The 25,544-nt window shown below is 42.7% G+C and overlaps 1 protein-coding gene across 3 annotated transcripts in view; it reads right to left on the reverse strand.

Annotated features, from left to right (window-relative positions):
* The window catches only part of TRPC3 (transient receptor potential cation channel subfamily C member 3), a 102,546-nt gene that overhangs the window by 69,960 nt on the left and 7,042 nt on the right, over positions 1 to 25,544 (reverse strand). For 2 of the 3 annotated variants that reach the window (XM_007495531.3, XM_001370640.5), the window contains exon 2: positions 15,784 to 16,555. In XM_007495531.3, the coding sequence (XP_007495593.1) occupies positions 15,784 to 16,555 (772 nt within the window). Of the gene's footprint in view, positions 1 to 15,783; positions 16,556 to 16,647; positions 17,276 to 25,544 lie in introns of those variants that run through there. The other variant, XM_056803502.1, reaches the window with a different exon arrangement.

The raw sequence follows: 25,544 nt of genomic DNA on the forward strand, positions 1-25,544 counted from the left end.
TTTCAGCGGTCATAATTGTTATCTATTTCCCTTGCTCCCAAACATTTTAATTATCACAGTTTATGGCTCCCACTCTCTTATCTACAACTATTTAACGCTCAAAACTATTTTAAATCTAACAGTCATACAGCTAGGAAGTATCAGAATCCAGATTTGGGACCTCCTGCCTCTAGGCCTGGCTCTCCATCCACTGAGCCAACTAGTTGCCTCCTCCCTCACTGAGGGACTTAGAGACAGCATTCTTTCTTTGTTTCTTTCTCTTGGACCTAGAATTTCACTGGTGGGTAGGGATGTGGTTGGGTGTACAGATGAGTTGATGATGTATATATTAGAGTGAATTTCCATACTGGGAGTTCCCATTCATGCTGATGAAATCACAAGCCTGGATCTATCTATACCTACCAAATACAGCAACATATATAATCTTTACATCCAAATAATAAGTAGCTCCTGTGAAAGTTTTCCAAAACCCTGCACAATTTACAAGCTCCTCCAGCACAAAACACATTGGTACAGAGTAGGTGCCTGTTGACCGACTCGCTGACCTCTGAGCCAAATCAGAGGAAGGAAGGGAGGGAGAAGGGAATCTCATTTCAAGTTTGCATCAGGCTCACAGCCGGAAATTCCCATCCAGAACAAAGAAGTGGGCTGTATCCTCCAAAGTTCCCCTGATACCAGGCCAGGGATAAAAATGATAAAAGGCCCAGGTTCAAGATTCCACGCAGGACTTTGAGGGATGAAAGATCCCTCTTCCATCTGCTCCTCAGGGACTAATTAGAGCTCCTTGGAAAAAGTCCATTTTCTCCTGAGCTCAGTCTTCTTGCTGTTGTTGCAGAAGCACAGACTTCTTACTTACAACAGATTCCGGTTCATTCTCGGTCCAGGGGGATGGACCAACACAGAAACCTGTGCAGGATGGAAGCTGGCCACTTCCTCACTGACCAGGTATCAAAGAGGTCGTGCCTCCTCCAATTTCGGGGCCAGAGGATCAACTCCTGACTAACTTATCTGCTCATCCCTTCCATCTCTAAGCACTCAGACAATACACATTCCTTAAGTATCTATTATGTGTCAAGGACAATGGGTGGCACAGTGGATAGAGCAACAGGTCTAGAATCAGGAAGGCTCCACTTACTTGGTTCAAATCTGGTCTCAGACACTTAGTAGATGTGTGACCCTGGGCAAGTCACTTAACCATGTTGGCCTCAGTTTCCTCATATGTAAAATGAGCTGGAGAAAAAAATGGCAAAGCACTCCAGTAACTTTGCCAAGAAAAACCCAAATGGGGTCATTGGGTTTCATGGAAGATACAAAGAAAGGCAAAAAACAGTCCCTGCCCTCAGGGAGTCCTAGTCTAATGAGAAGCCAACATGCAATTAACTCTAAATAAACAAGACCCATACAGGATTTATTGTAACTTAATTAACAGAGGGAAGACCCAAGAATAACGAGGGATTAGAAAAGGTGAACTTCCCAAAACTCAGGAAAGAAAATGGACTTCTCTGCATTCAGACACACTGGCTGGGAAACAAAGGTATGGAATAGTAAGACAAGTTTAAAGCAAAATGGCAGCTTGGTACTGAAGATAGGACACTTGCCTTGGGAGCCAGGAAAAGCCAATTCTAAAATCTGCCTCAGATATGGATATGTATGTAAATGTTCATACACACACAAAGATATATATGTGCACGGACATAAATGTGTGTGCATTCATGTGTAGATGTTGTTGATCCATTGTTTCAGTCATGTCCAACTTTATGTAACCCCATTTGGGGTTTGCTTGGCAGAAACACTGGAGGGGTGTATCATTTCCTTCTCAGGCTCATGGTACAGATGAGGAAACTGAGGGTGAAGTGATTTGCCCAAGGTCACATATCTAGGAAGTGTCTGAAGTTGTATTTGAACTTGGGTTTTCCTGACTCCAGCTCTGGCACTCTATCCACTGAGTCACCTAGCTATATATATATATATAGTACCATTAATGTAATTTTTAATGCCTATGTATATAATATTGTATACACATATATGCTAAGATTAAGTAAAGGAAGGCAGTGCCAAGTCCTGGCTTTGCTCCTTGCTGTGTCACCTCAGGTAGGCTTCTTCACATTGCCTGTCAGGGTTCATCTGCTTTCTTCAGCCTGAGTTGGCTCATTGCTGTGTTTTTCATTCCCCCTCCCCCCCAGGCTGTGCTGTCCTTTACTTGGTCGTTTGTCTCCTCATCTTCTCTAGCTGTCCCCATTCGTCAGTTCCCTTCAGCCATCTGGACTGCATCATGCAAGGTCAGCTGGGGGCAGGCAACTGGTGCCCGCTTAAGAGGAAGGATGAAACCCAGACCTTGTCTCCATATTTCATTGCTCTTACTTTGACGAGTAATTTTCATTTCTAATATTTTTTGCCCCTTAAGAAGAAAAAGAAAATTCACCTCTAAACTCACAGATTGCACTGAAATGACTATGGTGCAAACCAGGGCCAGTAATGGATCTGAAATGTTGTCATCATTGTTCTTCGAATTTGGGGCAGGGTGGAATGGAAGAAAGAAGACTCTGACTCGGGTCAGTATCTGCTTTCTGGTTCTTGCTCAGCTATTATCAAACTTGGACAGATGGGATAACTGAGGGCAGAGCAAGGTCACACACAAGTTTGACTTGGCAGAGCAAAACTCCAGTTGCAAATGAGCTCAGGAAAATGTGGATTTCCATCAAGAATTAGACGTGGGATTTCCTCGAAGTCTTCCCCTTATATTCAAGTGACTTTGACTTAATTTCCTCATCTGGGATTTGCTGAAAGTTACTCCCTCACCTTCTTAAGTAACCCTGTTTGCCTCAATTTCCTCATCTGTAAAGTGAACTAGAGAAGGAAATGACAAACCAAACAAGTGAGAAGCAAAACTTTCTTGGGCAAAAATAGCTCCATGAAGGGATCTGATGCTCACAAGTTTGCATCTTGGCCGTAGCCTCAATTTCCCCACATGTAAAATATGGAAGGAAAGCTGGAAGGTCTCTAAGGTCCCTTCAAGCTCTGAAATTATATAATCATACATGTTGATTACAAGGTCTTCAAAGTAACTTCTCTGTGCTAACTCTTTTCTTCATTCCTTAAAGGGGTCTCCTCTGATCCAGGTTAGTACTGTTGTTCTACTTTAGAGACAAGAAAACTGAGGCAAAGAGGAATCTAATTCTTATCTTGAGTTCATTGAGTCATAGAACCTGAGAGTTGGAAAAGACCTTTTTGACCATCTAGGTAACCAATATCTGAAAAACAATGCCTACCATAATATACTCTGACAAATATCCTCCATGCTCTGATTCAAGGTCTACAGTGGAGAGGACCAACCACCTTCTGAGGCCATCCATTCCATCTGTGGAGAGCTTTATTTTTATTTTTTATGTAAAATAAAATAATTTTAATTACATAAAATTAAAAAGTTTTTGTACAAACAAAACCAATGAAACCAAAATTAGAAGGGAAGCAACAAATTGGGAAACAATCTTCAGAACAAAAACCTCTGACAAAAGTCTAATTATTCTAATTTACAAAGAGCTAAATCAATTGTACAAAAAATCAAGCCATTCTCCAATTGATAAATGGGCAAGGAGCATGAATAGGCAATTTTCAATTAAAGAAATAAAAACTATTAATAAGCACATGAAAAAGTGTTCTAAATCTCTTATAATCAGAGAGATACAAATCAAAACAACTCTGAGGTATCACCTCACACCTAGCAGATTGGCTAACATAACAGCCACAGAAAGTAATGAATGCTGGAGGGGATGTGGCAAAGTTGAGACATTGATGCATTGCTGGTGGAGTTGTGAATTGATCCAACCATTCTGGAGGGCAATTTGGAACTATGCCCAAAGGGCGATAAAAGACTGCCTGCCCTATGATCCAGCCATAGCACTGCTGTGTTTGTACCCCAAAGAGATAATAAGGAAAAAGACATGTACAAGAATATTCATAGCTCCGCTCTTTGTGGTGGCCAAAAATTGGAAAATGAGGGGATGCCCTTCAATTGGGGAATGGCTGAACAAATTGTGGTATATGTTGGTGATGGAATACTATTGTGCTCAAAGGAATAATAAAGTGGAGAAATTCCATGTGTGAACTTTATATTACTCCACCTTACTTAGTCTAACAAAATCAGGAATGTCTACACCAATACTTAAGGATTAAGTATTTAGGAGGATGGCCTATGATAGACATATGCTAGCAAATGACAAATCAGAAACATCTGACAGACCCCTGGGCTGTCCTAAGTCAAGCTTAAGCTACCATTGGTACAGGTGAGATGCAGGAAAGTGATATAAAACTCTCTAGATATTTCGTGTCACTTCCTCTGTCTGGCCTCTTTGGTGGTAGAGAGGTGGCTGGTGGCAGCGTGCTGAGCCTTTCAGCATCTTGGTGTGGTGGCAGCTATTGTCCAGTTTAGCGGTGAGTTTTCTTTGCTACCATACTAGAGGAAGCCTAGTAGCCTAGTTCAGGTGAGGGGTCTTCTCCGAGCTCTCTTGGAGTTTAGGCTGATTTTTCCTCCTTTACTTTCCAAACACTATCCACTTAGAAGCCTCTAATCTTCAGAAACCTTGTGGCAGAGGACTTCAAACTCCCCCTGGCACAGGCCAGGCGGGTGAAACCCTATACCCTTTCCCTCTCACTGCTCCTTGATCTCTTCCCTCTATATAGATTAAACCACCATAGATTTCCAAACTGACTTGGGTATTTTATTTGGGATATTCTCTGGTGACCAAAAATCAAACTTAGGTTAGGTCATGACCCTAAATTATCCTTACACATGGGGACTGGAATGACCTCCAGGAATTGATGCCTTGTGAAAGGAGCAGAACCAGGAGAATATTGTACACAGAGACTGATACACTGTGGTACAATCGAAAGTAATGGAGTTCCCCATTCGGGGCAATGCAGTGATCCTGAACAACCTGGAGGGATCTATGAGAAAAAACATTATCCACATTCAGAGGAATAACTGTGGGAGTAGAAGCACAGAAGAAAAACAACTGCTTGAACACATGGGTTGAGGGGATATGGCTGGGGATGTAGACTCTAAATGAATATCCTAACACAAACACCAACAACATGGAAATAGGTTCTGGTCAAGGACACATGTGAAACCCAGTAAATTGTGGGTCAGCTACCGGAAGGGTAGGGGTAGGGGAGGGAGGGAAATTATGATTCTTGTAACCAAGGAATAATGTTCTAAGTTGTCTAAATAAAATTAAAAGTAAAAAATAAAAAGTAAAGAATAAAAACCCTTACCTCCCATCTTGGAATCAATACTGTGTATTGGTTCCAAGGCAGAAGAGTGGTAAGGGCTAGGCAATGGGGGTTAAGTGACTTGCCCAGGGTCACACAGCTGGGAAGTGTCTGAGGTCAAATTTGAACCTAGGACCTCCCATCTCTAGGACTGGCTCTCAATCCACTGAACTATTCAGCTGTCCCCTGTGGAGAGCTTTACTTGTAAGGAAGTTCCTTCTATTGGGGAGCCTACAAATACCTCTTTAAGACTTCAACCCATGACTCCAGGTTCTTTGTTGTTAGATCAGTTCAGGAATGTCTCACCCTTTGTGAGCCCATTTGGGGTTTTCTCAGTAAAGATCCTGGAGTGGCCTGCCATTTCCTTCTCTGGCTCATTTTACAGATGAAGAAACTGAGGCCAACAAGGTGAAGGGACTTGCCCAGGGTCACACAGCTACTAAGCATCTGAGGCCATATTTGAACTCAGGAAGATGACTCTTCTTCAGTCCAGACCCAGCACTCTATCCACTGTGCCCACCTAGTTTCCTCAGTTTCTCAAATCACCGCCACCAGCACTCTGAGAATGTAACAAAGCCATAGTGAGTTAGGCCTGTAAAATGGAGATTTGAACCCTATACTTCAATTCCCAGAAGTCCTTGGTATTTCCCAGAATTCCCTATAATCTCACCTGAATCTCCACCTGGGTGAGATCACAATGAGTATTTAACTGGCTCTTTGCCTCATACTTTCTCTCGTTTCCTTCCTGCCTTTGCAAGATGTAGGAACTAAGCTTTGAATGGGCTAATCAGCCCTAGGCACATGGTTTATTATTTTGTATTTTATTTTTATTTCTTTATTCCTTGATTTTCTAATAATCCGTAATAAATCTCACAAAATAGAATATTTCTATTACTAGAGACTAATTTAATTTTTACAGGACAGAGGTCCACATGGTTCAGCATTCTGCTTCTAGCAGAAGCATCAAAGAACATTTTGTGTGGCCAGACCATCCCTAACATAATTTAGCTACATCCTGCTCATACAGTATGATTTCTGTTTCTGTTCCCACTGACTACCTTTCAAAGAGCTGGGAAGGTGTGGGGTTCCTTTATCTGTTGTCTACTCCATCTGAAATACTTGAAGATGGCTTTGTGCAGTGGTAGTACCAAAGCCAATGGGGTTTAACCAAGGTGTGATGATTGCTAATTGAAACACTTGAAGAAAGGCCATTTAGTGAGGTAAGGTTCCAGTGATAGACCAATATTAGGAGAAAATAGAGTAGGGCAGCTAGGCAGCCTGGAGATGGGATGTCCTGGGTTCAAATCTAGATCAGACATTTCCTAGCTGTGTGACCCAGGGCAAGTCACTCAACCCCCACTACCTAGCTCTCATAGCTCTTCTGCTTTAGATCTAGTATTTAGTATTGATTACAAGATGGAAGGTAAGGATTTAAAAAAGAAAGAGAAAATAGATCATGATAGGTAAAATGATGTCCAGTTATTCAAAAAGGGCAAAGGAAATATATGGGGTGTCCCAAAAGCCTCAGGGCAGACTTTTGGGCCACTCTGGATGATCTTTTTACTAGTAGGGGATGATTTCTCTTTGCTTTCTTTCCTTTTTTTTATTCTCCTTGTATGACTTTTTTCTTTCTGTCATTTTTCTCTTTTCTCTTGTGTTTCCTCCTTTATAACTTTATCTCCCCCCTCCCCACTGTCTTCTTTTCCATCCCAAAATGTATCCCCAGAGAGGGAGGGCTGGATAGGCTGGAGAAATGGGAACAGAAGAAACTCCCAGCAGGCAATAGGACAATGCCACAGTCCAAGGGCTCTTTCCAGTTGCCTTCTCTTTAGTTTAGCACATGTGAAGGGTACTCACTCTTTTCCTCTTGGTCCAAGATATTTAACAGAGGGAACAGAGGTAGGATAAGATGGTCATATGAATATGGCAGAGATGTGCTGGAGCCAGCTCAAACCAGCCACAAGCCGATTGTTAAATTTTCAATGTAAGCATTTATGCTTTGGAAATTGGCAAATGTTACAAATTGGGGCTTGATTTATTGTCCTACTGACTGTAGAGCAGAGACGTCAACATGTATTTGAGGAGGGATGAATTGGATTAAGATGTAAATGGGGAATACTTAGCAAAATAAATAGAACAAAATGTTAATGTGCCATTTTCAAAGTCAATATGCAATTTCCATTGGTCCCATTTCTGATACTTTCAGACCAAGTTGGCACCAGAGGCCTAGATTTAAGAAAGTGATGATCTTAATAGTGAAGATTAAGATTAAAAGCCATTCCTACCCCCATCCCAGCCCCCAGAGCCTGCTATGCCTCCAGCACACCCTATAGGACAAGCCCTGGTAAATAATAAAGACAGCTCCTGAGTGGAATTCTCCTGAAGTTATACAACAAGGCAGGTCAGAAAGGGCCCCAGATCAGAGAATGTGGGGTTGAATCCTGGCTCTACACTTGCCTCTGTGACCCTGGGCAAGACACTTGACACATTAGGGCTTTGTTGTTGTTCAGTCCTGTCTCACTCTTTGTGACCATACCGTTCATGGGGTTTTCTTGGCAAAGACACTGGAGTGATTTGCCATTTCCTTGTCTAGCTCATTTTATAGATGAGGAAACTGAGGCAAATGGGGCTCAGGGAACCACAGTGGGTAAGTATGGAAATATGATCCTGGGTAAATCAGTTCTCTTGGCCTTCTACATTTATGAAATGAGAATAGTTATATCCATAATATCTTCTTCAAAGGGCTATTGCTAGGCTCTGATGAAATAATGAACCTGCTTTCCAGAATTTTTCTAGGAAACTCGGTAGTAGGAGGGCAAAGGAACAAGGTGCCTCCCTCCATGGTGAGATCTGAGACTATTTTGGAAACCTTAAAGCACCATTCGAATGTCAGCTATTATTATTTGGAATATCTACTGTAAGAAACTAGACTGAAATCACTAGGAGGGCAGGGACTTTGTCTTTGGTTAAATGTTGCGATTTCGGTAAAAGCCCGAGTCTTCCAGTATCTGGACCACTTCTCAGCTAGGCTCCAGCTCAGCTCCGAAGGACTTGGAACTGTGGGAAGGTGAAACCATGTCTTGGTCCCTATGATGGCAGCAGCGGGGAGAATGGGTAAAAAAGAGCACTGGCTACATGACCTCACATGTCTAATGGAAGTCAAAGTGCTTGTCTTCTCAAGGACAGGGGTTGGATGGGAGGAATGAGAGGAAAGGGGAGAATCTGAAACTCAAATTTTTTTTAAGGGTTGTTAAATTTTTTTTCATGCAATTAGGAAATACTTAATGAAATGAATAATATGATTTATAAAAAGAACATTGGCCCTATGCCAAGGAGCTGCTCATTCAATAGACTTGAAAAGGAGAGAGAATTACTCTCCCTCTTTATTTCTCTCCTGAAAGTGTAGCTTGGCATTCTCCCTTTCTGCCATCTTGGCAGCCATGTCTCCCTCCAGACCCTCAGAGCAGGTGGACCTATATCTTGAGGCTATGACCGACTTTTGTTTCTTTCCCCAGATACAGATGATCAAACCGTGATGCTGAGATTATGCCTTCAACCTGGGAAGCAGGAGAAGCCAAGAGCTCCGAGGTCATTGAGTGGGTGCTGAACCTACCATGAGAGGTGCTCCCTGCTTCTCTGAGAAGTACCACCAGCTCCAGTGAGCTGAGCTCAGACCCTGCCTGGCTTGCCAGACACAGACTTTGAGGGAGTTTGAGTTCAGGACATGGGAACAACCCACTGGGAGCGCATGATAGGCATTTTGGGTTCTGTTTTAAGTTTTAAGTCATATTTTAAGTCTCTGTCAATGAATGCTCAATGAAGTAAAAAAATACCTAATGTATAAATGATCTACATATTAATTCAATACCTTTTAAAAACTAATTATGATATTACTAGCATTTATATTGTACTTTAATGCTTACAAAGCATTTCACAAAAATTATCACAACAACCCTGGGATTTAGGTGTTATTATTATTATCCCCATTTTACAATTGAGGAAACAAAGGCAGACAAGAATTAAGTAAGTTGCCCAGAGTCACATAGCTAGCAAGTATCTGAGGCCAGATTTGACCTTGGATACCAAGTATCGTATCTACTGCATGGCTTTTTAGGGAGACCCTCAATGTGAGTCAAACCTAATAAACCTAATTTAAGAGGTTTTCCTAGGATGTCCATTTAAAGGTGGAGGGGGGGGAGAGAGAGAAAGAGAGAGAGAGAGAGAGAGAGAGAGAGAGAGAGAGAGAGAGAGAGAGAGAGAGAGAGAGAGAGAGAGAGAGATCCTCTTTGAATTGGGCTCTCTAATGAACCCAGAGGGAGGGGTCCAGTAATAAGGATCTCTGGACCAAGAGGATTTGTTTTTATACTCATTGACCTTGGCTAGAATGTGAGGGGCTGATTCCCAAACCAGCCCAAGTGTCTATACATTTTTTTTTACCCCATACATATAAAAGTAACTTTTTTTTTTGCTTTATTTTAAGCTTCCTATTTGGTTGGGCAAGTTCAGGCCTCAATTTGATACACCCTCTGTAACTGTAAATTTACCTGCAGAGATTTTCTTGGGCTTTCTCTCTGGATTGCTCTCTTCATCCATTATGGGAAATGTAGAAGTTGCCATTTGCGCTACAAGGACCCATGGAGGGATCCATCGTGCTTTGGCTTCTCATCTGGGCATTAAGAGGTCTGTAGGGAGAGTCTCTCTTGTTCTGGAGTCTACATGGGCCTAGAGGTGATCTCTACTAGAAGAAAGAGGCTTTCCTTTTCTTTTTCTACAACAGGTTGCAACTCCCACCATCATTACCATTCTTTCATTTATTTTCAATCCCTCTCTTCTACTGGCTCCTTTCTTATTGCCTACAAGCATGGCCATGCTTCCTTTATCCCAAAAAGTCTTCTCTCAATCCTTCTATCCCTTCTAACTATCATCCTTTGTCTCTTCTACCCTTTCTAGGTCACCTGCTTGAAAAGGTGGTTATATCAGGTGCCTCCATTCTCTCTCTCCGTAACCCTCTACGATATGGCTTCCAAAGTTCAGTCCAAACTGCTCTCTCCAAAGTGTTCTCCTGAGCTTCAAATCCTAAGACTGTTCTTGATGCTCATTCTTGATCTCTTTTCAGCTGTTGACCCTGCTGATCCCTCTTTCCTTCATGACACTCTTTTCTCTCTCCAGGTTTCTCTTACCCAGTTTCCTCTTATTTACAGATCCCTGATCCCATTTTCTAACCACAGGCATCCCTCAAAGTTCTGCAATGGGGCCTCTTCTCTTCTCTCTCTAGTCTCCTGGAGATGGCTCATCTCCCCTTTCACCTCTCCGACTGCCCTGTGGACATCTTCACTGGGTGTCTAGTAGACATCTTAACTCAATAGGTCCAAAAGAGAACTCATTATCTTTGCCCCTAAATGCTCTGCCTCTCCTTCCTTCCTCATTAATGTGGATGATGGCACCATCTTCCCAGGCCCCCTGGCTCAGAATCATGGATTCTTCATTATCTAACCTGTTCAATTGACTTTCAAAGGAAATTGAACCACTTAGGTATATGTATGGTGCTCTCTCTGGGAGTTCCTGTGATGAGGAGGCAAGAATATCCCCCTCTACTGTAACCCTAACCCTAAATCACCAGGAATAAGTTGTTGCCAAGGGCTGTTGACTTCACTTTTGCAGGAGCTCAATTGTTCAATAGCTGCTGGTGAGTCTGCCCACTTCAAGTCTTTCCTCACTCCAATCCACCTTCCATTCAGCTATTAACATGATTTTCCCAAAGCTCGGTCCAATCATGCCACCCCATCCAAAGACCCTCCTGTTGTTTTCAGGATCATACAATAGTCTGCTTGGCGTTCCAAGCCTTCTAGAACTTGGTCCTTACTACCTTTCCAGTCTTCTTCTACCTTACTTACTCTTCAATACGATGACACTGCTGGCCCATGAGCAAGACACTATCTCTCAGTCTTGGATACTTTCTCCCCAACACCTCCAATGCTCTTCCTCCTCCACTACAGCAACTGACTTCCCTGGCTTCCTTCAGTTCCAACTAAACTCCCAGCTTCCATAGGACACCTTCCCTAACCCCTTCTGAATTCCAGTGCTTTCTCTCTTATTTCTTATTTATCCTGTGTATAGTTTACTTGGTCCTTATTTGTTTGCATGTCTCTCCCCTTCGCACCCCCCATCAGACTGTAAGCAGGGACTGTCTTTGTTTTGATCCCCAGTGCTTAGCACTGTGTGTGGCACATAGTAGGTACTTAAATAATCAATGTTTATCAAATTGAATTAGATTTCTATTTTATTCGTTGTCTGTTTTATTTCCAATAATTGTTTTTTCTAGGGCACTGGGTTGGAACAGGTAGTAGCAGATGATAAACATTGTGAAATGGCCTTTGTTGACTTTGTATAGCTTTGTACTTAGAAGAAATGATCATCTCTAGACCTGTCCATCAGCTTTTGGTAGCTCCAGAATACCCATAAAGACCTGCTCAAGCATTCTGAAGAACTAGGCAGAATGCACCCTGGGAATTGCATTGATGAAAAAATGAAACACTGTGCCATGTGGATTGTTGAAGCTCTTTAGTGCATGCCACGGGGAGAGGGGCTCTAAGAGACAGTGCTTGAGTCTCCCAGTTCCCTGGAGAACTTGCATCTCAGTTGTTATACTGAGAACCGCAAACATTTAACTGGGGGGAATAGGATGGGGTTAATACAATGAGGCTCTTTAGCTGCAGGTCACGGGTCACTTTTGCTAGCTCATTTGTACTCTGGGTCATCAGGGAAGGACTGGAGCTTTGGAATCCCTTGGTCCCATGGCAGCAGCATGGTCTAGATGATGCTTCAAAGAAGGCTGGCCAATGGACCAGGAAGAGGCAGCCACTTAGTAAGCTTTTTTTTTTTAAATGTTAAAAAAAACTCTTACCTTCTGTCTTGGAATCAATACTGTGTATTGGTATTGGTTCCAAGGTAGAAGAGTGATAAGGGCTAGGAAATGGGGGTTAAGTGACTTGCCCAGGGTCACACAGCTGGGAAGTGTCTGAGGCCAGATTTGAACCTAGGACCTCTTGTCTCTAGGCCTGGTTCTCAATCTACTGAGCTACCCAGTTTGGAAGTTTTAAAGGGAACTTCAACCCCAGCTTAGAGGTATCATGGGGTGGAGAAGAAGAGAGAGTTAGAATCGACCTCAGTTCAAATCCCATCTCTGACATTTACTAGCTGTGTAACTCTGGGCAAGAGTAACTTCTCTGTGCCTGTTTCCTCAGCTGTGAAATAGGACGCTAACGTCTTTCCCAGCTCTAAATCTATAACTCTAGGTTCTCATGCTGTTGTTCTCTTCCCTCTTGAATCGATTTAGACTCCCACAGATGGGGGCACTTACCTGTTTACCCTTTACATATTCGTTCTTCGATTGTCCCTCAAATGCTACCCTTGCCCTTTCTTCTACCTACAAATGCTGAGCTCCTGAAGTTTAACAAGTCTCCAAAGACTGACACTGGTCCATGTGGAGCTTTTCCGAAGCCCAGACAGGAAGGCGATTTGCTCAAGATCACAGAGGCAATAAAGAGCAGAGATGGGCCTGAACAGATTTTCTGACTCAAACCATGTTCTTTTCTCTACCCTTTGGAGGGCTGGGGCTGAGGAGGCCCCAACCACTATGGCCAGTATTTATATTTATATTAGTGTCTATAAGCACCCTCACAATTAGGCAGGGGGAGACAAGGACATTACTGAAGACAGGCTGGTGCACTGGACCATTTCTACCAAGGAATATCCCAGCTATAATAGGCAGAACTGTTCAAAGTTGACAAAAAGGCTGGAGTCGGCAGAAAATGAAGGATACATTTTCCTTAACATCTCATGAATAACAATGAATAATTTTACTGCTTGTTGATGAAATACTCACATAAATTACCTTTGATTAAGAACCAAATTCCTTTTTATTTCTCCGTTATTCTATTTTTCTCGGGAACTCAGAATGCCACGAAAACATTTTCCATTTTACAAAGCTGAAGATCGAGACCCTGGTGGTAAATATCAGAGCTGTGCTTCCAATCTGCATCCTTTGAATCTCAACCCGGTGTTCTTTTGTACAGTGCCAATTACCTGGATTGTCTCAGCGCTCATTCGGAATTGCAGTGACACTTGTCTCGAGGAAATTTATGTTAGCTAATTCCCTTTGAAGTTACGCCAAAATGGTTCCTGTAATCTGCTTTTGGTCACATCCTTGGCTGGGGATTTCAGGGCAAGGCCTTCTCCTCATTTTCATAAGTGAACCAGAAGAAGTAAAGCATAACACCAGGTTTTTATTTCTGAAAGATCTTAAAGGGAGACAATTCTATTCAATGAGCATTTTTAAGTGTTGGCATGGCACATTGGACTCACACTTGTAGCAATAGGATACACTGGCTCTCAACAGCACACTATTTTTTGCTGTGTGCAATTAGAGTCTACATCGAACTGCCAACTTCAGTTGGCAACAAGGAAGGCTTCCAAGGCGGTAAGGGTTTAAACTTAGGGCAGAACAGAGTGCTGAGGTAGCCTTCCCAATGCTAGCCTGGTGGGCCAGGCAGTCCCCAGGGCACCATGGAACCTTGGATCTAATAATAACTGGCACTTACTTTGCAAAACAATTTAGAAACCTTATTCATTTGATCTTCATAACCACCTTGGGAAGTGAGTACCATTATTATCCCCATGTTATAGATGCACTGAGGGCAGGTGGAAGTTAAGTGACTTGTCCAAGGTCACACAGCTAGGAAATGACTGAGAAAGGATTTTAACTCCATCTTCCTACCTCTAGGTCTAGCATTCTATCTAGCACCTCACCTCAGGGCCTGATTAACATGAGAACTGCTATGATGCAGGATTCATAGGTTTAGGGTTGGAAGAGATCAACCAGATCTCAGAGATTCACCCTCTTATTTCATAGATGAAGATACAAGAAAGAGAAGATCCTATATATATATATATATTAGAGAGAGAGAGAGAGAGGAGAGGCAGACAGACAGACAGACAGACACACACACACACAGAGAGAGAGAGAGAGAGAGAGAGAGAGAGAGAGAGAGAGAGAGAGAGAGAGAGAGAGAGAGAGAGAAAGGAGTATTTATGTGTTAGAGAAAAAGGGGAGGAAGAGATTGAAATGAATCATTGCACACCAGTAAATGCACTAAGGGAGGAGAAATCTGGGTGCTTCCCCCCATACCTTTTTGTAAAGAGTTTAAATGTCTCTAATGCTTCTAGGTGGCAGTGGCGATAGAGTGGCAGCCCTGGAGTCAGGACGGTTCATCTTTCTGAGTTCAAGTCTGGCCTCTGATATTGGCTGGGTGAACCTGGACAAATCACTTAATCCTGTTTGTCTCAATTTTCTCATCCATAAAATGAAATGGAGAAGGAAATGGTAAATCGCTCTAGTATTTGTGCTATAAAGCCCCCAAACTACTCCAGACCCTGGGAGAAAAACAGTGATATAGTCCTAAGCACCAAGATCTCTAACTCAGGAGAGAGCTTCCCCAACACTCAACACTTCCCTCCTTTCTGTCTTTCCTTCTCCCCCATTATGTCCACTGAGCCAAACCAATTTAGTAGAAAAACAACCAATGGCACCTGGTTTGGAATCACAGGGACTGCATTCAAAACCTGCCATCCTGTGAGTTCTAGACCAAGTGATTTAACCTACTGGGGCTTCACTTCCTCTTTTCTAAGTGAAGGAACTTTCAAGGTCCTACATATAGTCTCTCTCTCTCTCTATATATATATATAGAGCCCCATAAATGGCTAATACGAACCAGATGCTCTAACCATCGCACAACAATGAGAACAGAGGATACTGCCCTTCTCCCAAGTCCCATCTGCCAAGGATGGGCCCCCAGGCCAGAAGTGGCCATCTGAGAAGGATCATAGGATCCCAAATTAGAGTCCAAAGGGACCTTCCAAGGACAGGGAGCTCCATCCCCTCCTCTTCCCCAACAGAAAGCTGAAGGTCCAGAGGCTAAGGGATCTGCCCAGCTCCCGGGTGAGATTCGTCTTTGGGTCTTCACAGCCAGCCCTCTGCCTCTTAGATGGTTCCCCAGAGCCCCCACGAGCTCCGAGGCCAGTGCCCGCACAGCCCTGCCCAAAGGTTTTAACGTCTCTTCGGCCTGTGCAGAGATTTTAGGGGACCCAGAAAACTCGAATGGCTATGCGAGTGTCTTCAAGAAGTCGTACAGAGAATTTGGTTTCCTCTGCACCACCGGGTGCTGTATTTGGGGCACTGAAAGACCATTCTGAAGGTGGGGAGGGGGAAGGATTTGGGTTTTGCCAGGAAGCCAAAGGCTACCTGACGCAAAGAAGGGGCGAATACCTGTAATCTAAGAAGATCATCCCACCAAATCATGGAATCCTCCAAGATGCCCCTCCTCCCTGTCTCCTCGCCCCACCCCTACTCTCCAGTGGCCAGACACTCGGGCACACTCGAGGATGCGGACCCACATTCCCATCCTCCGTTCGCTCGAGCGCGCTGGCCCTCCGACCCTCCAGCCCGGCCCACCTCACCTTGAACTCCTTCTCGATGTTAGCCAGCTTGGCGAGCTCGTTGCTGAGCTCGAGCGCCGTGAGCACAGGGTCCTCGCTGGCTAGGGACAGGTAGGCGGGGCTGGCCAGGCCGCGGTAGGCGTTGATGCGCGAACGCGAGTGGCTGAAGGAGTCGCGCCTCTGCTTGTCGGCACAGTCCGGGCACTTGCAGAAGTAGTCGTGAGGCCGCTCGATGCGGGCGCCCTTAGTGAGCAGCATGTGCACCACCTCGTACTTCTGGCAGTGTGCCGCCAGGATGACGGGTGTGATGTCAGGGGAGAAGCGCGTGCCGTCCTCGTCGTACGCGTAGAAGTCGTCGTCGCGCAGCTCCTGCTCGCCGGGGCTCAGCGTCAGGCGGCGGCCGGCCGCGAAGCCCGGGTGACTGAGCAGTGCCTCGACGATGCGCACGTAGCCCTTGCTGATGGCCAGCAGCAGCGCGTCGCCGATGCGGCTCAGGTTGTCCTTCTTGAGCAGCAGCTCGGTGACCTCCAGGTGCTCGTTGCCCACGGCCAGCTGCAGCGCGTTCTGGCCCATGTAGTCCACGCAGTTCACGTTCAGAGTCTCAGACTCGTCCAGCATTTTGCGCACCACCGGGATGTTGCCGTACTCGGCCGCGTCCAGGAAGCGCTCCTCTTCCGCCGTCAGGCTCGGCCCGCGGGCGTTGAACATGAACGCCGGGCCCCGCACTGCCTGCCGCCGGCCCTTCTCCCTCATGGCCAGCCACTTGGTCGTCGTCGGGCTCCGTTCCACAGACCTAATTAGCAGCAAGTAGAAAGTCACTGGAGGCGATGACAGTTGGCACCCGCCCCGCCCCCCCCCCCCCCCCCCATACACAAATATACACACCCTCCTAGTCCAGACCCCTTTCCCTGCTGCCAAGCTCAAAGTCCGATTTGGCACTCTCCGAGCTCACCCGCTGTCAACCGTTAATTAAAGGCTCTGCCAGGGGTCTGGGAACTTTGAAAATCTATTTTGATAACTGTATTCCGCTAGTAGTGGCTTTCTGTTTTGCCCTGGGGGGGAGGGGGGAAGAGGAGCAGGAGCAAAAGATAAAATAACCCGGAAAACTGGGACAACTTGTGGTAGCTGCAGGTAGGAGCGCCGAGGGGGCCTTCCTGGAGCATTTTTCGGAGAAGGTGCCGACAAGCTACGTTAGACTGCCGGAGGAGGCCCTGACACACAGAGGGTTAAAACCGGGGGGAGACCCTCAGCGGCCAGCATTGCGGATGAGAACCTGCAAGCCCGGGGAGCGGGCACGGAGTGGGGCTTGACTCCCTTTCCAGAGTCCTCTCACCACCTTAGGCTGGGATGACACCAAACTGGCTACTTGGAGTCAGCCTCCAGAGGGCCAGTTACTAGTCAGAGCAGGACCAGGAAATCATAATAGTAGCCAGCATGTGTGTAGAACTTAATTATTATGGATCAGATGCTGTGCTGCTCGCTTTCCAGATACTGGCTCATTTGATCCTCTTAATAACTCTGAGACCTAGGTGCTTTTACCACCCCCATTTGGAGGAAATGGAAGCGGAGGTTAAGTGCCTAGCCCAAGGTCACACAACTGGAAATTAGCTGAGGTCAAATTTGAATTCAGGTCTCCTCTCCTCCAAGCTGGGTGCACTACAAAATCTGTATAATTTATACAAAGTACAGATTTTTTTTAAACGTCAGGTAAAAAAGGTCATTTTTTTTTGTGTACTCTATTTTGTTTAGGAAGAAAATAGGGAAGGAGAGAGAGAGGGAGAGGGAGAGAGATGGAGCAAGAGGGAAAGGGAGAGGGAAGGAGAGGGAGAGGGAGAGGGAGAGAGATGGAGCAAGAGGGAGAGGGAGAGGGAGAGAAGGAGGAGAAATTGTCATATGTGCATCCCAGGATTGAGTGTAACTTCTTTTTTTGGAATCAATACTGTGTATTAATTCCAAGGCATAAGAGCAGTAAGGGCTAGGCAATGGGGGTTAAATGACTTCTCCAGGGTCACACAGCTCAGAAATGTATGAGGCCAAATTTGAACCCAGGACCTGTCTGTCCACTGAGACACCTCACTGTACCCCCTATAATTATCTTTGAAAAACTCTATTATATATTCGTTTTTCCATACATATGTTTAAATTTAATTTTTATCTCCATATGATTCATTTGTGTAAGTGAACAATCTCATAAAACCAAACCCCCCAAACATATCCCCAAATAAACAAGTGAGAAATCATGTGTTTTTATCTGCATTTGTGCTCCCAACTTCTTTCTCTGGAGGTGCATGGTATAATTATCCTTTAAAAGATCTTAAACTCTTTCTGAAAGGTTGTACCCAAATTCCCACCAAAATATCCCAAACTCCTCCCATGCACCTCCCTTCTCTGACACCTCATAAACCATCACCTGCATTTAAAAAACCTTAATGTAATCCTAATACAAAAAATCTAACTCACCTCTGTCTACCGGAGTCTTGCTAACTATACTCATTCTCAGATTGCCTCCCTGTCACCTCCAGGATCAAATAAAAATGTCTGTTTAGCTCTTCCTAATCCAGCTCCTTCCTCCTTTTCCAGTCTTCTCACACTCTTTCATTCACCCTTTGTTGGTTTCTTCATTTTCTTTGTGTTCCCATTTTTAATGGTTTTCTTGGCAAAGATACTGAAGTGGGTTGCCCTTCCCTTCTCCAGCTCATTTTACACATGAGGAAAGTGAAGCAAATAGGATTAAGTGACTTGCCCAGGGTCACATAGCTAGTAAATGCCTTAAAGTCAGATCCTCTTGATTCCAGGCCTGGAACTATCTACTGAGCCATTAACTCTACTTTCTAATAGCACAGCATTGGCCTGCAGTTCCTTAAACATCGCATCTCCTATTTCTGTGCCTTTGCATTGGCTGCCTCTCAGATCTATGTCTTTCTCTTTCCCTCAGGCCTCTTAGTTTCTCTAGATTCAAGACAGCTCAGATCCAATCTAGTATAGGAATCTTATACACTCACTCTTCCTCTCCCTCTCCCTATCTTCTTCACTCTCTCCTCCCTCTCTCCCTCTCCCTCTCCCTCTTGCTCCATCTCTCTCCCTCTCCCTCTTGCTCCATCTCTCTCCCTCTCCCTCTCTCTCTCCTTCCCTCTCCCTCTCCCTCCATCTCTCCCTCTTCCTCTCCCCCTCTCTCTCTTTCCTTCTCCCTCTCTCTTCCTCTCCTCCTTTTCCCTCTCCCTTTCCTTCTACCAGTTCCTCTTCCTCCCTCCCTCTCTTTTTCCCTCTGTATATATCTTACATCTATCTCTTTACTTGATATCTCTCCATTGGAAGAATGTAAGCTCCTTAAGGGCACGTACTTAGTATCCTGGCCTCACTATACTAAGGGCTTACCAAATGCTTATTCACATTCAGGTAGCAGTTTGTTTAGCCATTCTCCAATCAATGAGTATCTCCTCAGTTTCAGGTCAAGATGCAGGCTTTAAAAATGGCTGTGTGGGGATTGAGGGGATACCTATCATTTGGGGAATGGTTGGCCAAGTTATGGTTTCTGAATGTGATGGAATGTTATTTTGCTGTAACAAAGTATGAAGGAGGGGGCAGCTAGATGGCTCAGTGGATTGAGAATGAGACCTAGAAATAGGAGGTCCTGGGTTCAGATTTGACCGCAGACACTTCCTAGCTGTGTGACCCTGGGCAAGTCACTTGACCCCCATTGCCTAGCCCTTACCACTCTTCTGTCTTGGAACCAATACAGAGTACTGATTCCAAGATGGAAGGTAAGGGTTTAAAAAAAAGTATAAAGGAGATAGTTTCAGAAAAACTTTTTTTTTCCTTGATCACATGGTTTGATGGGGATATGATTGGGGACATCGACTCTAAGGGATCACCCTAGTGCAAATATCAATAATATAGAAATAGGTCTTGATCAATGACACATGTTAAACCCAGTGGAGGGGAGGGAAAGAATATGAATCACATAACCATGGAAAAATATCCTAAATTAATTAAATTAAAAAACAACAAAAAAATAAAGAAAAACAGTGTTTTTGTTAAGTTCATAGAGTATCTGGCAAAAAAAAAGCTGTTTAATCAATGTTTGTTGGACTTGATTAGGTTCCTTCAGTGTTTCTGGCTCTCTTCCTCCCCCCCCCCCCCCCAGCTATTAGCTCCCTGGGCCATGAGGACCAATAGAAGTATCAAAGAAACTGTCTTCAAAATGGTATATCTAAGCCAGAAGTTCTAAAAATTCAGTGTGCGGACCACTAGGGAGTCTACATGGTTAAAGCTGATTTCATGATAATATCAACTTTTAATGTCTAGTACAGTTAATATCAATAGATATAAGCTATATAAATGAAAGCTTGAGATGAGTCCTCAATAATGTTGAAAAATATGTAAGAGTCCTAAGATCAAAAATTTTGAGAGCCACTTATCTAAGCATAAATATATGTTGTGAGTGTGTGTATTTATATATCTATGAGATACAGTATTTTATATATAATACTGTATCTTAAGTATATATATTTGTATATTACAGTGTTTATACATAATACTATATATGTAGTATTTTATAATTATATGTAACATAGTACTGCCATATCTCAATGTTATGTATGAATGTAGATAGATGGATGGATGGATGGATGGATAGATAGATAGACAGAGAAAAATAAACATATACATAGATATATGGATGGATGGAGAAAGAAAAAGAAAGAAAGAAAGAAAGAAAGAAAGAAAGAAAGAAAGAAAGAAAGAAAGAAAGAAAGAAAGAAAGAAAGAAAGAAAGAAAGAAAAAAAGAAAGAAAGAAAGAAAGAAAGAAAGAAAGAAAGAAAGAAAGAAAGAAAGAAAGAAAGAAAGAAAGAAAGAAAAAGAGAAAGAAAGGAAGGAAGGAAGGAAGGAAGAAAGAATGGAAAGAAGGAAGAAAGAAAGAAAGAATGGAAGGAAGGAAGGAAGGTAGAGATAATAGATGGATGGATAAATAGATGGATAGACAAAGATATATAGATAGATGGATAGATGGATGGAGAAAGAAAGATAGATATGGATAGAGAGAAAGAAAGAAAAAGAAAAATAGATTGGAATATAGAAAGATACATAAGATCATATTTCACAAGCATTAATTAAGTGAGATAATATGCAAGGAACACAAGAAGAGTACTAAAAATCATAATAATGTAAGGAAGAATTAGCTTATCATCAGACCTTTTTTTTCTACTCTTTTTTGGTCCTAACTTGTGATTTCAGCAGGGTAGGGAATGTCCAGTGTATAAAATGCTTCTACTGATGCAGCAATTTAATAATATAAACTAAGTATGAAGTATTGGTTCCAAGGCAGAAAAGTGACAAGGGCTAGGCATTTGAGGTTAAGTGACTTGCCCAGCATCATACAGCTAGGAAGTGTCTGAGGTCACATCTGAGCCCAGGATCTTCAGGCCTGACTGACAACCTACTGAGTCACCTAGCTGCCTCTCACATTTTTTTTTACATCATCCAACCTCAGCCTCTATGTGTTGATCATATACTTCTCATTAATCAACCAGCAATCTCTTTATTATGAACAAATTAATTAGATTGATGCTTCATACAATTCATTAAATATTAAGTATTAATTGAACTAAAAAAACTTTTCTCAAAAATTATTCTTTTATCTATTTTAGATACATATTTTTAATTAGTGAATAGAAATATACTTTATTAGCAAATGGAATAGAAACATGAAGTTATTTAATTTTTTGGCAAAGAGTTTTAAAGCAATTTTAAAATTTAATAGTTTTAAAAACTTAAGTTTAATAGCCTTAATATCTTTAAACTTATCTGACTTTTGAGACATCTTCTGTAGGAATATAATATTTTGGCTACCACAACTGTAACTGTCAAAGTAACTTGTCTATAAATTCAATCCCAAATCATTCAACTTACTGCAGATAATGCATAAAGTTTCTTAGTCTTCTTAATATTTCCCTTTAACATTAGTTATTTTCCCCTTTGTCTTTTCTCCAGCAATGACAGAAATCATCTTTTAGCTTCTCTCAAAGAGAATTCTGTATACACTTCTCATTACATGACTTTCTCAGAAAATAACATTTGAGGTGGTTATCATGAGAAAGAAACCTATTCCCCTCTTCTTTCTTTCTGTCATAGATTCTTCTCACATCCTCACAAGTTACAGATTAAACACACCTTAACTTCATTGGGAGAAGTGTTTCACATCAAGATATTTTTCTTTCAGGAGGTGACCAATAAATTATTTGTATTTCCAGTTTTCCTCTGATTCAAAGAAACCTGGGCAGTTTTAAATTATGATTTCTCAAAATATGACATCTAGGCTTTTTTTTAAATCAAGACTTTTGTGTCATCTAAAACAGGAGCAGTTAGGTGGCACAGAAGATGAAATGCTTGACCTTGGAAGACTTGAGTTCCAATCCAGCCTTGGAAAGTCACTATGTGACTCTAATAAGTCTATTTAATCCCTGCCTGCCTCAATTTTCTCATCTGTAAAATGGAGATAATAACTGGACCTACCTCACAGAGTTGTCCATGAGGAAAAAATGAGATTATAATTGCAAAGCATTTCTCACATTGCCTGGCACATAGAAATGTTGGCTATCTTTATTATAATAATGCCCTAATAAGGGCAGCTAGGTGACACAGTGGATACAGCACCAGGCCTGGGTCAGGAAGATCTAAGTTCAAATCTAACCTCAAATTTACTATCCATGTGATCCTAGAGAAATCACTTAACCTATGGCTTCCTCAGTTTCCTCATTGATAAAAATGAGCTAGAGAATGAAGTGGTAAGGCACTCCACTATCTGTGCCAAGAAAACCCCAAAAAGGATCACAAAGGGTCAGACAGAACAGAACAACAGAAACCATTACTATTACTACCATCTCTCCTGAAGATGTTTTTCAAGTGAACTGTTTTTGCTATGAAATATTTGCCATTTTCTATTTTTTCAGTCTTTTGAAATAGTTTTAATATTTCTTGTTGTCTCATTAACTTCAATTTGGTCCATTCTATTTTTAGGGAGCCTATTGCATGGTTCAAATTTTGCACCTTTTCAGACAAGCCATTAATTCTCTTTTCAATTCTTTCTTTAACAGCTCTCATTCCCCCCCCCCCCTAACACTCTAATATCATATGTCAAATCATTTTTGAGCTCTTAAAAACAACAAGCTCTTGCTTCATCTTTTTTAGGAATTCTAGTTGAACCCCTACCTAAGCTGTTACCTCTTTGAGATTTCACTTGTAGATGCCTTGAAATCAATGTCTTCTTCTGAGTTTGAGTCTAGAGTGTCCCTGACCCTGTAACAGCATTTTGTGGTAGAGTTTTGTTTATTTGTTTGCTTATTCTTTCATCCTACTTCCTGAGTTCAGATTTTATGTTAGGGCTGGCTGCACTCTCCATAATTCTGGAAAGAGTATCTGGGCTGACTGGGTTCTATACTCTCTGTCCTGCTGCTGTTGCTGCTTTCCTTGGGGACTGAGTATTGAGTTGTTCCAGTCCCTTGGAGATGACAGCTCACTTTGGGGACCTGCAAGCTTCCAGTACCCCCAAAGTGGTCAGTTCCAGGACAAATTCTGAGGACTGCCCTCTGGGTCTGACTTTCACAAATTCCTGACCTGGGGGCATTCTAGCAGCTAGATCAGTCAGCTAAGAAGTCCTTCAGATTCAGAGAAGCAGAACTGCAGACTCCCTTTGGTTTGGGATTTCTGCCTTGGTTAGAGTTCCTGGGGTCAGACAGGAAGTTGATGACGGCATGATTAATGGAAAGGCTAGGGGAGTGAGAATGGAAGGACCTGAATAAAGGCTCTTACAATGGTTCAATCCCTGACAATGAGGGGCTGAGCTAGAGTAGGGCCAATAGAAACAAGGATGGGGCATATTCAAGGGATACAGAAGTTCCACGATCCACAGGATTTGACAAATGAGAAAATATGGGCACAAGACTCTATGGATAATCTCAGGGGAAGGGTGGTGCACAAATAAATCTTTTCTATGGCAGTCAAAACAGAGACAGATTTAAAGAAGTTACCCAAGGCAGGGTTGCCTTGAGTGACCCCCATTTCCCTTCACTGCAATATTTCCTCTTTTTCCTGTTCCCTTCCTCCCAAGATCCATCACTCCAGAGGAGAGCTCACGATGAATAGATTTACACTAAAGTGTCACTGACTTCATGGGTAACACCTCTGAGGCAGATTCACACATTAACAGTAAACCTAAGGTGACAATACTACTTAAGCCAATGGAGAGCTAGTGGAAAGCAGCCCAGGCTGGGCATCAAAAGACCAAGGACAGCTCTTCCCTTCTGCCACAAACTTGCCATTTGAGTCTCAGACGCCGAGCTTCTGGGTCTCAGTTGGCTCCCTGGAAAGTTAGGGGGTGGACAAGAGCAGGCTGTGTGATACTATATAAAGATCATTTGCCTTTGACCAAGGGTGTGCTGATGAATATTTAACAACTAGCTCTCCAAGAAAAAAACCACCACCACCACCATAAACAACAAAACGTACCTATGACATGCTTTTAAGTTTAATCCTCATTATGAATATTTTTCCATCACATTCTTAAATCTAATCAACAAAACAGTGAATCAAACCCTGATTTGTATTATTTGTGATTTCCAAAGTAAAAATGCCCATCCTAAAAATTTAACAATCGGCTCTCAAGTATATCTGTGCCTTGGCTCCTAAGAACTGAGGATGAAGTGCTGGATATACTTCTTCCTTACTATGTCAGCTAGGACAAGTGACTTTCATTTCTTTGGGTATTTGTTTCTGAATCTTTCAAATGGGGACAGGATTCCATGGTCTCTGTGCTCTCAGTCCTACAATAGAAAGAATAAAGCCCTTTTCAGCCCAAATATTCTAGGAATCTAAAGAGATTCTCAGACACTAAAGTGAAGGTGTTCACTTCAAGGATTTCTTTATCACTCACCAGCTGAACAAGTCACTTAAGTACTGCCTGCCTCAGTTTCCTCTTCTATAAGATAGGGATAATAATAGCAGCTACCTTGGAGCTTTTGTGAGGATCAAATGGGACAATGTATGTAAAGTGCTTTACAAATCTTAAAAAGCTACATCAATGCTCAGCCTTGGTGTTGCTGTTATCATTTTCATTACCACAATGGGAATACAAAGACAGAATGGAGAGTCTCTGTCTTCAAGAATCTTACATTGAACTAAAGCTACTCCTTCCCATCTCACCATGCAGGCAATGATCTGCTTCACCTGCACCACAGATATTTAGGACTAGTATCAAATAGTAATAATAATGGCTAGCAATTCTATAGGGCTTTACAGTTTACAAAGCACTTCATAAATATTGGCTCGTTTTTATCCTCACAACAACCCTGGGAGGCAGGTGTGGTTATTGTCCCCATTTTATAGTAGAAGAAGCTGAGGCAAGCAGAATTTAAGTGACTTGCCCAGGATCACACAGCTAGTATCTGAGGCTGGATTTGAATTCAGGTCTTCCTGACTTCTGACCCAGTGCCCCATCCATTGTGCTACATAAAACTCCTAATAGACTTTCCACTGTAATCTCATATAAAATCCCTTTTGATCTAAGGGTTAGTGACTGGCCCCAACCAATTAATTACCTTGTATTCGCTTCATACACAGTTTGCATGTACTTCTGTTACCTGCATTTAGAAATCCAGTAGAAAAAGGGACTCAAGTGCCTTTGGACAGAAGACTGAGCAGCTGGGTGGGTGCTTTATCCAGATTCCAGGTTTCCTTTTTCTTTTCTTTTCTTTTTTAAAACTCTCACGTTCTGTCTTGAAATTGATAT

Source organism: Monodelphis domestica, chromosome 6 (assembly GCF_027887165.1).
Source record: "Monodelphis domestica isolate mMonDom1 chromosome 6, mMonDom1.pri, whole genome shotgun sequence".
Taxonomy (NCBI): Eukaryota; Metazoa; Chordata; class Mammalia; order Didelphimorphia; family Didelphidae; genus Monodelphis; species Monodelphis domestica.